The sequence below is a fragment of the Temnothorax nylanderi genome, unplaced genomic scaffold (assembly GCF_030848795.1).
Source record: "Temnothorax nylanderi isolate EJ_2023f unplaced genomic scaffold, tnyl_v1.0 TNYL_tig0523_pilon, whole genome shotgun sequence".
NCBI classification, from domain to species: Eukaryota; Metazoa; Arthropoda; class Insecta; order Hymenoptera; family Formicidae; genus Temnothorax; species Temnothorax nylanderi.
Genome location: NW_027249585.1, coordinates 31,762 through 47,300, shown reverse-complemented (window position 1 = coordinate 47,300; position 15,539 = coordinate 31,762). Strand labels below are relative to the sequence as shown.

Here is a 15,539-nt window from a genome sequence, read left to right as displayed (position 1 = left end):
AAGTACAGAGCGAATAATAAAGAAATAGCATGCACGACAAAATAGGTTGTCAACATGTCACAAAGGACAGAATTCTCCATTGAAGAGAGTTCTTATTTCTGCGGCGACGGTACGTCGCCACCGTCAACGCAGAGTTCTTGGCTCAGGGACCAGGAACCTTAAATAAATTTTAAATCTGAAATAAGATATAACTAAATATTTTATGCAAGTAGAATTTTATTTCGCGGAATTTGAATTAGTAAAGTACATGATATTATAGGAGTGTAACTAAGTTTCCGCCGTTTTTTACAAAAATTCTATTATTAATACAAAAGAAACGGTATAATTGTTTTAACCAAAATATTTTCCGTTTGGATCTACCTTTTGTTATTTTTCAGGCAGCACTTTAGAGTGCAGCTTTAAGCGGATGGTAAACTCCATCTAAGACCAAATACCACGAGACCGATAGCGAACAAGTACCGTGAGGGAAAGTTGGAAAGAACTTGAAGAGAGTTCAAAAGTACGATATTCCATAAGTTGACCACCTGTTTAAGTTTGCCGTTTTTCAGTCAGTGACCATCAACATAGACAGGTTTTACTGTATAACGATTTTGTTTGCAATCGCAATTGAAAAATATTCAACGCTAACCATTTCACTAATTACTGCAGCATTCTCTTTCAACAAAAGAGACTGCATATGTATATCTAGTGCTACATAGAATAATAATTATCTGTGTAAAATTAGATGTTTTTTACCTTAATTCCTTCTACTCTGTAAGTCTTATCGAATAAACTTTGATCTCTGAAACCTTGATCTTATATCAACCAATATACCTATATGCATATTAAAAATCAATTACTAAATTAAAACGCGTATCGATGAAATCTTGTAAAAGTGTGAATTGCTATATAAAAAAGTAAAATAGTCTCAAATATTTAATTCAGTCTTCATACTTTCTAGGTGTCCGCCAATATTTATTTCACTTAATGATTCTTTACAAATAAGTCGAAATTTATAAATAAAACCGTTGATTGCAACTTAAGCAATCATTACATTACTAGAAATCATAGTTGTAAATTACTAAAAATATGTATACATATAATTAATCAAACTATCATCACATTACGCGTAAATGAGATAAATAAATAAAATAAAATAGATATGCTTATTATGTAATAGTATCGATACCGATAGTATCATAATTTCTATGTTTCTCGTTCCAATTATTACAGGAATGTAAAAATAATAAATAAATAATTATTAACAGTACAATAATATTTGTTAGAATCGTATTCTAATTTGACATTAATAGACATTTATTTTGCAAAAAATATCATAACATCATAAACATCAAGATAGGTGCTTTTAATGTATACATTCGACAGATTTTTATAATTTAACATTGCCCGAATACAAAGTGTCGTTGATTTTTCGACAGCGGACGATAAAACGAAGAGCAACTTGCTATTACATGATGATGGTAAACGTTACCGACAAGCGACAAGATTTATGCAGCGTTCGCGGTTATCTACGGAAAATAACGTCGTTAAAAATTATAAAAGATATAATAATCTCGAGAGAAATTGCACGTGAATTTCAAAGTCGGTTAACCGTAACCTTCGGTTATTCACTCTTTATCTCTTTTTAACTGCAGTATTAGGCTGCGTTCGGAAACTTGACCCGTACACTTTTCTTTTATTTAAAATATTTACAAAAAACGTAAAATTTATAATTATCACTCAAAAACATATTTTTAATAACTTTGTGCAACTATAAATTCAGCATAAAATGATTGCTCCTTGATTGCTCCTTATTGCTCCATTATTACTTTAATAATTTATTGCATTTTTATTAAAAAATTAACACATTTATTATTTCACAAGTGACGGACGCAGCTGCCTATTGCAACTATATATGGCTCGGCAGCTAACGGCGGATATATTCAAACGTAATATAACAACTCTGTTGTTTATAACTATATTTCAAAGAGTTTAACTCTTTAACCAATATTGATTTTTGGTAGAATAATTGATCCTCGCTTGCTCTATTGGGATATTCAATCGCTCAATAATTAATTTTGTATGATACTTTAGCACTTTTATTGAAAAATTAACAAATTAAAGGACGGAGCACAAACTTTTGCGTAACGCATAATGCATCCGGCCTTTAATTTGTTAATTTTTCAATAAAAATGCTAAAGTATCATACAAAATTAATTATACGAATGGAGCGATTGAATATCCCAATAGAGCAATATAGCTGCGTCGTCACTTGTAAAATAATAAATTTGTTAATTTTTTAATAAAAATGCAATAAAGTATTAAAGTAATAATGGAGCAATAAGGAGCAATCAAGAAGCAATCATTTTATGCTGGATTTAGTTGCACAAAGTTATTAAAAATATGTTTTTGAGTCATAATTATAAATTTTACGTTTTTTGTAAATATTTTAAAAAATATTAATTTTAAAAGGAGAGCAATTCTTGATTCTAAAGGAGTAATTAAAGAGCAATCGTTTAAGCTATTGTTTATTTAAAAAAATAAAAACTTCCAGCTTCCAGCGCCAACTTATTTCCGGTGGCGAATTGTGCGTTTGAACGACTTCATGAATTCATAGCTTGATTTGCTGAATTCTATTACCGCTAATTTATAATAATAATCGATGCTAATTATATTTAGATTCTTCTATTATATTTTTTGATTATATATTTTTATTATTATGTATTTTTATATTAATTAATAGTCATTGGAAACTACTTGCATCCTGCCGCTATCACTACTCACCTGGGTCTACTCTCAGGGTAGCGTTTCCGAACGCAGCCGTAGGCTGATGGCAGAAAACAAAACGTAGGCTCTTACGTCTATCGTAGTCATAGACATCAGATTATTCTGTTGATATAAATTATAAATAAAAGAATTAAAGCTTTGATACAGAGTCTAATGAAGACTTTATTAATGAAATATGGAAGATCCGAAAATGGATAGTGTCATATAGAATACCTCATTTACAATAATATTTACAATAATAAATTATTAAAAATATTAAGATACAGATATATGCAGGTTATATTGTCCTGCATGTTAAGTAACTGCTAAGTAACATAACTAAATTCAGAATTTGTACATCTTTGCTGTGCAGTAATTGCGCGAAAAGCGTTACATCTTGATTGGAATCCCAAACAGTTTTCTGTTCAGTTACTAGAAAAATTCAGTCTAACTGCCCAATAACCAATCAAAAATTGCATAAAATTTCTAAAAGGGGCGTATGCCAAAACTAAGCAATTTCGTTTACATTAGCGAATGTCTATCATATAGCCGAAAGAAATTATTTGTATTAAGATTTTAATTAGCTTATACGGCTGATATGGTTGATACGGCTGATACGGCAGATACGGTTTAGTATATTTAATTATAATTACTATATTTAATTATAACTACTCGCACGTTTCATACTAAAGTGAAAGACCAAATTACTGACCAAATTACAGTGTCCACATTACTGTCAATCAAAATTAAAATACAGCTTTTTAAAATATGAAAACTATAATATCATATTATTTTATTAATTTTTAATAGAATTTTTAACAAATCTAATAATTATTATAACAATGAACTGAAACTAAAAGCCAATGCACACATTTTTCTGATAAAATAATGTTGAAATTAAAGAAAAATATATATATGGAATAAATTATTAATTTTTATAACATAATTATTCATGCCAGTAATATATGTTCACTTTTTCGTGTTTTTTCCTACAAAGTCATTTTTTCCGTCGAATGGAGCGAGGATGCAACGCCATCTGAAAAATACAGCCTTATTAGATATTCTTGTCCTTGTTGCCTCGTGCCATTTAAATAGCTAAAATATCCTTTCTTATTTCTATATAGTTTCGTACAATTTGTAACTAGCACAAAGTAGAGGCTCTACTAACGCAAGAATATTTCTTATTTTTCAGTCGTTAGAGAACTTCTGCTATTTTAGAGAACATTCTGTTTCCTATCTATAGACTAGTTTTTATATTCTATTATATCTCAATGCTTATCCGTTATAGAAACACACGTACCCATTGATTCAATATAGCAGATAGAGGAAGAACGTCGTCTTGCTGATTGTCTTCCTTGTCGTCTTCGTCAGTTTCCATGAAAGCCTCAGGTCGTTTCCGTAATTTATCATTGTTCGAAAGAACGTAAAATAATTTGTCATTCGGTAATGGCGCTTCTTGAACATTCTGGCTGGCACGGTCTTGTAAAGTGTTGCGCTGCATAGTCGAATCGAATCTTTTGCCATGACCGCCGTAACAAGAGTGCCCAAATGATGCGCAACCACCTGTTAATAAAATTAATTATTGGCATTAGTCGCACAAGATATTTGCGTAATCAAGATAGTAATTTGGATTACATGTATATAATGATGTATTTTATTAAATGTGGTTAGGTCCGCACAAAAGATATTTGTGTTCTTGTCAAAACATTATATATACTGATGCGAATGTCACACTCGAAAATTTCATCGCTAACTATTTCGTGTCTGTTGATAGGCATAATGATCTTTAGAAACTTTCTCGCGGAGAATGTATTTTATTCCTCGGAAACTGCTGAGGAATAAATTTTTCTATTGAACGAAAATTGAAGTATTATACGTGGGAAAAATCTAAAAAATTGTTTTGCAATTCCCGAAAAATTTCCTGTAGGGGAAAGTGGGGTAATAGTGCGCACCTAAGGTCTGTAAATCTGTTAATAATGGCTTTTATAGTTACAATTAATTTAAATGCAGCTATGGAACCTTTAAACGTTTGTCTCTACGAGTATGTGAACTTATACTTGGTAATAATTTTGTTGTTAAATATTTATTGAGCAATATTTAGGACGATGCAAAGTCGGGCAAAAATGAAAGTAGCGGGTAATAGTGCGCAGTTTGGAAATTGCCGAAATTTGTGTCTGGAACGGATAAATTTCGAACTTTTCTGCTTAAATTATTTAAGCAGAAAAGCAGGATCCTCCAAAGACAGAATAATAATTTATTAACAACTCTGAAGTATGTCGTACAAAATGACACTAGCGCCGTTATGAAATTAAATTATTTTGACATTTGCATGTGAATTACGTAAAGCGATAGGTAAATACATTTTTACATCATTATACACATTTATCGGGTAACAGTTATCTATCGAATAATTGGTATGACAGTTCAGTATGTAAAGAAATAATTCATTTTTTCTCGTTAATTCAGTATTTTCAGAGGATATTAGTAAAATGTAACTTTTTAATATATTTCTATATTTTCTGTATTTTTTTGTAATATATAAGTAATATAATCTATAAATATTTCAAACAATTAAAAATTTATTATTAAAATTAAATCTCTTTATTTTTATTATTTTTGCATATAAATTGCTCCATCAGTAAAATAAATAATGAAATTTTATTATTTTATTTAATTTTAAGTCATCTTATAAAAACATCAAAATTATTACATACCGCAGACATAACATATTAAATTTTTATATAGAGTTAATAAAAAACAAAATGAGATTTTTTTGATACATGTTTACGGTTTTCTTGAGCTAATCAACTTGCTGACTTAAAGTCTTAAAAACTTCAAGATGCATGTTGAGTGTGTTTTTCATTAATTAATGTTTTTGTAACTTAACCCGTAAAACTAGTTTCCGTTTGCGTGGATCCGTATATTGCATGGAAAGTTGGTCCCATGATTACTTGTGAAATGCGTCTTTATAATAGAGATAAGGAACGATGACCTACAAATAAAATTGTTTTATAAATTATTTTGATTTTCAATCATGTTGTTATTTCTGATTTAACTGTTTTATTTACGTTTTAATTTCGCAATCGTTTTTAATAATTTTTGTTTTAATTATTTCATACTTTTTTCATGTTAATTTGTTTTATATTTATTTTACAAAACTGTTGAACATTCTTTTTAATTTCAATAAATAAATGAAGAGGTCACAGAGCCGCAACAAGATCTTACAATTAGTGTCATAATATTTAATTTAGTCAGATAATTGACAAATTTAACGTACGTTTAGCCTGACATTAGGCCATCCTCAGGGCAATAGATTAAATCAATTACATCAATAAATAAAAATTAAAATCAGAACACGGATTGTCGCATAATTTTCGGTCGAAAACGGATTCGTCTTAAATTCAAAAAATCGAGAAGGGAAGTATTGAAAGTCGAGACGTAAAAATAGTATAGGTATGGTAAAAAGACCCATTGTGTTTCATGCCAAGAGTAATATTATAAAATAGTTACTAGTGATGTTATACGTCAAGGGTGCGAGGAATAACTTGTTTCCGACTGAAAATTATGCGACAATGTGTGTTCTGATTTTAAGTTTTATTTATTGATGTAATTGATTTAATCTATTGCACTGAGGTCTAATGTCAGGTCAGAACGTATGCTAAAATTAATTATCTGACTAAATTAAATATTATGACACTAAGATCTTGTTGCGGCTCTGTGGTCTTTTCATTTATTTATTGATTTTGAATTTTGAATCATTTGAGCATTATAAGATTATTCTTTTTTAATTAATTCTCTATAATCAAGATGTCCGCGGAATTGTTTCGATAATACTGATTCGTTAAATCAGATTTTTTTTTGTTTTTCGGCAAATGAGAGTAAACCTAAGTTTACGAACATTCTTCAGGTCACGGTTCAAATTCGGGTTACCCGCGGATTCGCGGATCCGCGGATCTTATGAGATATACGAATATTTGAAGCGTTGTATCCGAATCTAGATTCGCGGCGGAGTCGGTCGCAGTCGTAGCAACCTAGATTCCTCGAAAATTTGACAATAAATAGATTAGGTTGTGACATATTAGGCTGCATTCCGATGTTCACTGTTAGTACTAAAAATCTATATTTTTTTATATTTTATGTCACATATACTATAGATTTTCTGTACTTACAGTTGCTCACAATAAATATTGGAATGCAGCCACACCAGATAAAAGATATTGTTGATTGTCAAATTTTCAAAAGGGATCTAGGTTGCTACGACTCCGGCCGACTCCGCCGCGATCTAGATTCGGATTTAACGCTTCAAATGTTCTCATAAAATCCGCTAATAAAAATTATATTAGCAAAAAATACGCATTAAAAATATAAGTGATAGTTTCAAACATAGTTCCAAAATATCATTGGGATTTCTGAGACCGCAGTGTGACTTTCGAGCGTTAATAAAGCGAATTTTTAAATAACCTGGTGATCGGGTAAACATTTCTTGTAATTTATAGTATGAAATCACATATATGTATAATAAATAGATTTTTTTAAAGGAATTTATTACATATTTCCCATTATCGTTATCAATGCTATGTAAGCCAATTTATGTAAGCATATATTAATAATTGTGTAATATTCTAGTCGACCTATAAATAGTAAAAAGCGAGATAAATGTTCTCCTACGACATCGTAAAAGGGCTACGTCATCAAACGAATAAATAGTCAATCAGTAGTCAAATACAGAGCCAACGCAAATAGATCAAGCTATCAAACTGTCAAAAAAGTATGTTTGTTATACATGTTTACGAATAGCTTTATTTTTTAGCTTTGCCGTTTTGCAAAAAACTATAATTTAAACAACGCTTTTATATTTCACATATCGCCATTAAACTGTTTCGTCGGTCTGACATTCGACTGGTCGTTTCCACTTCGCGTAGAATCGAAATATTGAAATGGGTTGGCACAGACAACTTACGGAGAGTATTGAAAATGTAATTTCTCAGGGGCTGTGATACGTCAGTTCTCTTTTTTTCTATCATAATCATATCACATACGCTAGATTGTGTGAAATATCAAACACTTAGATATATTGCGCATGCGAGAAATTTTTCATTCAAATGATTTGATTGATTGTCAAACTTTCGCGAGGGATCTAGGTTGCTACGACTCCGGCCGACTCCGTCGCAAACCTAGATTCGGATCTGACGCTTCAAATGTTCGTGTATCGGATCCGTGGATCCGCAGATAACCCGAATAATGCGATTTTGATCAATTCACGCGTTCAAAACGATAAAAAGAAACGTCGCGTCGGCGTCGGTAGTAGGAATAAATCGAAAGATCGAGCGTTGTAAATCAATTATTTCTGTCTGGTTTTGATTTCGCTTGAATTATTTGTCTACAATAAAAAATCTGATTGTCGATAATAATTATTATTTGAATATTATTTGATAATTATTAGATAATAATTTGAATATTAAATTGTTAAAGTAGATATGCGTGATCTTTTGCGATGCTTTACGCTCGTGACATTTGTTTGTATATTTCGAATATAATAATATAATATATCTATTATATAATTATATATTTAAAATATTCATCCAAAGCGGAGTTTAATTCCCAAAAGAACAATATACAAATTTGATTTGAATAAATAAATAACATAAAAGATTTCAATATTTTAATTTAAAAATAAGTAAAATTTTTTGTAAAATTATTTTAAAACGATTGTATTTAATAAATAATACTAAACAGTATTACGAAACACATAGCGGACATAATTAGATTAGATATATAGTGGCATCAATCGTTCTATTTCCTGGAAACTGTAACAATGCACGATGTAAAGTTATGAGATAGTTACATCGTAGATTTGACGACTGCATACGTCCGCTCAACTTCTATTTGTGTCTCGGCGCGAGCAATAGATTATTTCTGCGATGCTGTCGTGAAGTTTCGCTATTCTACGCAAAACTCGCGTAAAAGCGAATTATCGTTGCTTCATTGTAATGTCAAATCCGTTAACTCTCGCGGCTACGAAATGTTATAATAGCATTCATGTTTCCGTGACGCGGTTATCAATCCTTACGTTGGCTTGAAATTTAATACGAGCGTAGGATTAACGCGAGGATAGAAATTATCGAAGACAAAACTATGCATAATAACAGATAGAAATCAAACTATCGATTAATTCCGACATCCCTTGGAATTATGCAATTTTTAGAATAAATGTTAATTATAAAATAAAATCTTTCGTATCCAGAAATTTTGGCGAATTGATTTGGATATAGGTACTGTTAATTTTGTATATATTGTTAAATTAATCAACATCTTGATTGCTAAGTCTTTTATAAAGTTTTAATAATGCTCTGGTTATCATATCAAAAATTAATAACTTGATTGATCCATATTATGCGGTGTTAAAAGCCGTCGGTGGAGAAAATTGCATCGTAGTTAGTATTTAATGAAATAGCTCAGGTCCGTTGTATAATACCTATTAGGCAAATATCGCGCATATTATTAATATACGTCGTGCATCTATAATAGCCCTTAATATAATCGTTGCTTTCAAGTTGTTTCGCATTAATCGTTTGCCTGTCCATATTTATCATAAATATTAATTTTGATTTTAATGTGTTTAATTTTAAACATTGTTATTAAAAGGTACAGTTTTATCCTTCAAAAATCATAAACGTCCCGTGGAAATATAGAAATGGATTTGACAAGTACGTTTTTGCACGTCGGATGATCAATCGGCATAATCGACAAAACCGTTAAAACGCTTTACGTAAAAAAGTTAGCATTTAACTTAGCGGGTCTTATTAGATTATTCGTAGCCGCAACGTCGTTACGTTCATCGAGAAGCAAATCGAGGTTTTATAAAAGGAAAGACACAGCTTGATTTTTGGAGAATTTTTTTTAGAAAAAAAGGTCATCTTACTTTTATCATTATCTTTCTACGGTTTTTTAATTTTTTTCCTGTTTTTAATCTCTATTTTGTATATATTTCGCTTAATACTTTTATTTCGTAAGTATAATGAAAAACGATAAATATTATGCTGATACCTATTTGCAAGTTTGAGATATGTTAAAATTTATTTTAAAAAATATTCAAGAATTATGTTATTTACTTTTGCCCTCGACTTTCTTTGATCAGGTTTGCGGCTTGCAAACTGCGTTAATTAACAAGTACGCGAGAAACAAAATACATAATATAGTGGGACAAATCTTGTAACGCGACGCGTTACACATATACAATCATCGAAGCATGTGCAAAATGATGAAAATGGAAATATGTCGCGTTCACATTCGCTAAAGCTACTGACCTGGAAGTCCATATAAATTTTTATTCAAAATTTTCGTAACTTCTGTGAAAATCAAAAATGCAATATGGTGCAAATGTGCGACAGCATATATACATAAGCCAAGAAAGATATAAGATTTTCGAACAATTTTCCATTTTTCTGAAACACAAAGCCCTTTCGCAGCGCAGAAAGGGACGAGAGAACTGCAGACTGCACGGTCAGCTTTGATCAGCTTTGATTACACTGGTACCGAAGATAGAAAACGGTGTTATGTTTTTGATAATGAAACGTATTCAAACTATCTTAACGTACTTAATAATGATAATACGTTGATAAATTCTGAGTGTCGCCTAAAACAGAGATATATAAAAATAATACGAGAAAAGAGAAGGAAAAAAAAAATAAAAAAAGATAACATGTTTTTAAATTTTTAAAAAGAGTTTACGTTTCATTAAATTATATTATGTGTACCGTGTTATATATAAAGTTATACATAATACGTTTATATAAGACATACTTATCTGCAACTGATTTTTAGGATCTCTTGTTAGAGGATTACAGATTATATCTAACGCAAATATCTAACGCAAGTTAACCGAAAATGGTAATGTTGGAATTCTTACTCGCGTAAGGTGTCACGGTGAAGTGCACTTTGGTAGATTTATACCGGATGGATAGAATGGAATTACGCAATACGCCAGTCCATTTCACTGTAAATATGGCGGCTGCCTAGATTGAAGTTCGAATTGTCCGGCCGTGACGTGTATTTTCGATGAGCGATGATGAATCCAGGTGCGGTTAAAGTGCAAACGAACGTATATCGAAAACGGTCGGGCACGAAATACTGGTATTTTCTTTAATATGTGCAAATGTATTATCTGTCAAATGACATGTTTGTAATCATCTTAAGTAAACGTTACGGGGTCAGAATGATTGGCATCGTTTTGATTAATTTCTTGTCGAAAATCAGTGACAAATCCGTGAACTAAGTACTTGATCATTAATACTAATGAAATTCACTTTATCATTTGTTTATTTAACATAAGCAACGAATAATTACATACGCGATTGCGATTATATTATCGGGAATAATGTGACGCATTTTTATATTGAGAAACAGAGGTAAAACGTGCTTAACTGCTTAATGAGAACTCTTGTAGCTACGTCCGTCTGTAAAACTTTTAAAAACATAGCCATTTGTGGAAAGAAAAAACCACCTTGTTCAATCGCGCTGGAAAAGAAGGTCGAAGCCGCTCAATTAATCAGTTTCGTTTCAGGTGGTAATGGAACGAACGACTTCGCGAAACGAGTTGTTCCTTTATCGTTCGCAAATAATTTTAGCTTTGCTCACGGAGCACGTATTACGGATTATATATTTATCATTGTTACTTATTGCTCCTTTGTTCACGACTAAGAGACTTATTGTCGCCCAGTATTTTGATTAAGGGGGTATTCTGGTCTTAGATATCTCGATTTTAGGTGTTTATTTAAGGGAACTTTTTTTAAAGAAACAAAAACTTAAAGAATTGTCCTTTTACATAGGGCTTTATTGATATTTTATGATATAAAAAAGTTAATTATTGTTGATTTTTATATTAAAAAAATCAATTTGCATTGTCCTCCTTTGACGATACCTTTGATCCATCCAAAATGGAATAAAACAAATTTTGTTAAAACAATTTATTCGTTATAAATGTAATATCGTCTCTATCACAATAATTATTTTGATAAATTATTATTTATCAAAAAATTTTTTAAGAGAATGGCGGTTAATTAAATATTGATTAATAAAATTATTCTGTTTTATATATTTAAAAATTTTTTAAAAATAATAAGTACAAAAAGCTCCGACAATTAAAAAATCAATTAAATAAATAAGGGGTTTACAACAAAGTATTTGAGTAGCGAAATATTATATTAAAAAATTATTACCTACATACAAACGTACATACAAATCGGATAATTCTCTTCTTTTCAATTTTTCGTTGTGCAATAAGAAATATCATGTTTATGTATTACTTTATTATATGAAATTCAAGCCAAAGTTCCAAAGCTTAAGAATCTATAATAAAATAAAATGACAAAATTTGTTTTTGACTACTTTTTTACCGAGAAAGATAAATTGATCCGATTCGCCCTGGTCTACCCTAACTGTCATCCGAGTCATCGTCGAAAAGAATCGTCATCGTTACTGTCATCATCGAAAATAATAAATAAGAACCTGAATAATTAGTTTAAAGTTCTTTTAAAACTGTTCTTCACGAAACTGAGGCTGCGAGATAGGATACACGACCTGCGACTAAAACACTGATCTCTTCAAACCTTTATAATTAATTTTTAGAATTTTACTGACAGTGAGCCGTTTTGTATAGGTACATGTTCTTTAGGACTATAATGATTAAAAAAACAAAATAAGAGAAATCGATTCTTTTGACCTCTAGATTTCTTATCCTTTCAGATCAGAAATACCCCCTTGCCATATATACATATTCAAGTTTTGCCTTGAAATAATGAATTTGATTACAATTATTTAAATAATACATTTATTCTTAGGTCATACGTGTAAATGTGAAATTATAAAGTTGTTATGCTATATTTCTTAATTAAATTAATTTACCAGCTTTTTGATGTATTTAGTAGCTACAGATTGAAAATTTCTAATTAATAATTATAAACGGCAGATATAATAAAATAAAAGCCAGAAATTATATGTATATATTTTTTAATTAAATTTAATTGTTTTGAATTTTACGTCTACAGAATATTTCAATATATCAAATTTAATACATATTGTGCTCTTTTCTTAAACTATAATTTTTTTAAAGTAAATATTTTAACGTAAAATCATTTGTAGATAACAGTCGCGCAAAAAATTGATATTTTTCGTTAAAGAAAAAGAAATTTCATAAATATATTTGTTCACGAAATATCGATTTTATATTAAAATACGAGATAAATCGTGGTTTATCTGTATACATATATCGGAATACAGGTTTAGTTTTCTATTCGGAAATCAATTTTACGTAAATACACACACACACACACATTCGTACTTTTACCTTTATAATTAGAAAAGAGCTTGAAAGCGGAAACAGATTCAGATTATATAATCAAAGGGATATAAATCATTAGTTTGGATTACTTCTATCCTACATTAAATGAGACTGAGTAACGCAGTTGCGTATACATTTTAATATTAATTAGTGCAAGGAAGATATAGCGTGCAACAATCCAAGCTTAACTTACTTACAGATGTCATAAACGCTTCAACATTTCCTATATGGACACGTTTCAAGTTATATCACGTCTAAAGATATTGAAATATGCATTAGAATTGTTTACGGTAAGTTATTAAATAAAATTTAACATCAGTAAAGAAGATATATTTATTTTCTCAAATGTAATCTAGTGTCAAAAGAGTAGCATTTTCCACAAATATATTTCACATTTTATGAAAAGCAACTAATAATAAAGCGTATATGAAATTTTGCCAAATAGAAAAAATCTAATTTTCCTCTATTTTGATGTAGGTAGGTATATAAAATACTTCTACTTTCTATTTCATATTTTAATATAAAGTCAGTATATAAATGTATTCATAAAATTTATTTTTCTTTAACAAAAAAATATTAAACTAGATATGTTTAACATCATAGTTAACGGAATAAACTGTAATATTTACCGATTTGTTTTACACATGATATTATTTTTTAACATTTCTTTTTCTCCGTTTTAATTCGATTATTGTACTTTTTACAACTCATTAAAATTAAGATTTTTTATAACGTTACTTTATAAGAGAACATAGAAACCTAAGAAAAATTTTTTTAATTTTCAAAAATTCATTCTTTTTTTTAACATTGATTCCTTTTACAGCGCGAGAAGAAAAGAGCACAAGCTACAAGAGTACTATAATAACCTCGTTCACAAAGGTATAATTTAACTCTTTAGTGAGTTAACCAGTGGTACATACGTCCCATCTGACTTTAAAAAAATCACATCTTCCATAAAAATCAACACATCGATTTTGTCATGATCTCATTTTAAAGAGGAAGGTATCACTGTTGGAAAATTTGTGTTAAATATAACATAAATCACGTTTCCCAAACGGTCCATTCAAATTTTTGTGTTAATTTAACATAATATGGATGTGTTAAATAGTAACACCGATACTATGTTAAAATATTTCAACAGAAAATGTAATTCTGATCGTAATTTAAGGTTAATTATGTGTACAAGTAACATAACTTTTATGTTGAAGTTAAGATTGAAAAATAAAATCAACACTCTTTTTCTGTAAATTTTAACACATTTAATAAATAGGTTTAAATTGTGTTACTTTAACATATTTTTTAAATTATTTTAATAATTTTACATTTTTAATTTGTTAAGTTCAATTAACATAGCAAGCATATGTTAAATCTACACATGTATGTGTTGATTATTTTACACAAAAATTTTAACATGGATCTTTTTTAACAAACAAAAGTTACTTACGTTTAGCGTACGCCTTTTGATTGACGGAAATAAGGATTACCAGCACGGTGCTGGTAAAACAAATAATGAAAGAAGGAACTGAGGAAGTTGCGTTGAGCCTCATGTTGTCAGCAATCTTGTTGTTGTTGTTTCGTAACTGGGTGGGTGGATGGTCGACACAGGAACGGCTCTTTCAGACCTCTTCGCTTCCTTTTTCTTGTAGGAATAACACTCGCAGCAGTAGGGAATTCAGGAAGATGCAGGAGGTACGACGAGACGATGTCACTCCGTCGAACAGGTGGTTGTAAATGAACGATAGCGGCGCGCGTTCTCTCTTTTAGGAACGGCAACCGGAGTGGCGCCGGAGTCGAATACGCATGCTGCATGTCGGGGGTACGCAGATGGCGGGGTGGAGGTGATATCCGTGGGTGGAGGTGATAGCTTCCAGGTGATGGTGGCGGTGGTGATTATGACATTGTTATATCACCGTGAACTTTGATGATAATTCCGGACACGGAGATTGACGGGTATATGGTCTGGGAGTAGTGCGCCGGGAGAATTGCACGCGCCAAAAGGATGCTTTAAGGTCGAAATCTAAGAAAATTTTTAAATAGGGTAATTAGAAGCATATTATGGTATACAGATCTCGGTTTAATAGCGTTATAGAGAGATTGCACTCTTGTGGCCAAAACTTAGCTGCACAATATGTTTATACAGAATGTTAATACACGTGTATGTGACGGAGATTCACAATTGCGGAAGAAATAGGATTATATCAGCTTCGATCAGCTAAGAAATATATCGTACAAATCATTATTTGTTAATCGCCATATTCTCTGACGTTCACTAGGACGAATACGAGTTACTCACTCAAAAATGCTAAAAATTATCATAGAGGATGTATTTTCGTTATGAGAGTATGAAGAATATCTAAACTTCATGTGTAGAAATTGTCCTTAAAATAGTTTATTTATATAATATTTTTATTTCCACAAATATTATTTTATTTTATAGTATTATACATTACAAATG

At 30.4% G+C, this 15,539-nt stretch overlaps 1 protein-coding gene across 1 annotated transcript; it reads right to left on the bottom strand.

The window, feature by feature from the left end:
- Positions 1-1,272: 1,272 nt before the first annotated feature.
- Positions 1,273-14,836, bottom strand: LOC139783632 (uncharacterized). The gene is made up of 3 exons (XM_071722785.1): positions 14,529-14,836; positions 4,046-4,308; positions 1,273-3,781 (listed from the first exon to the last, which is right to left on the bottom strand). The coding sequence occupies exons 1-3, from the start codon at positions 14,629-14,631 to the stop codon at positions 3,743-3,745; spliced, it is 405 nt and encodes a 134-aa protein (XP_071578886.1). The 5' UTR covers positions 14,632-14,836; the 3' UTR covers positions 1,273-3,742.
- Positions 14,837-15,539: the final 703 nt, after the last annotated feature.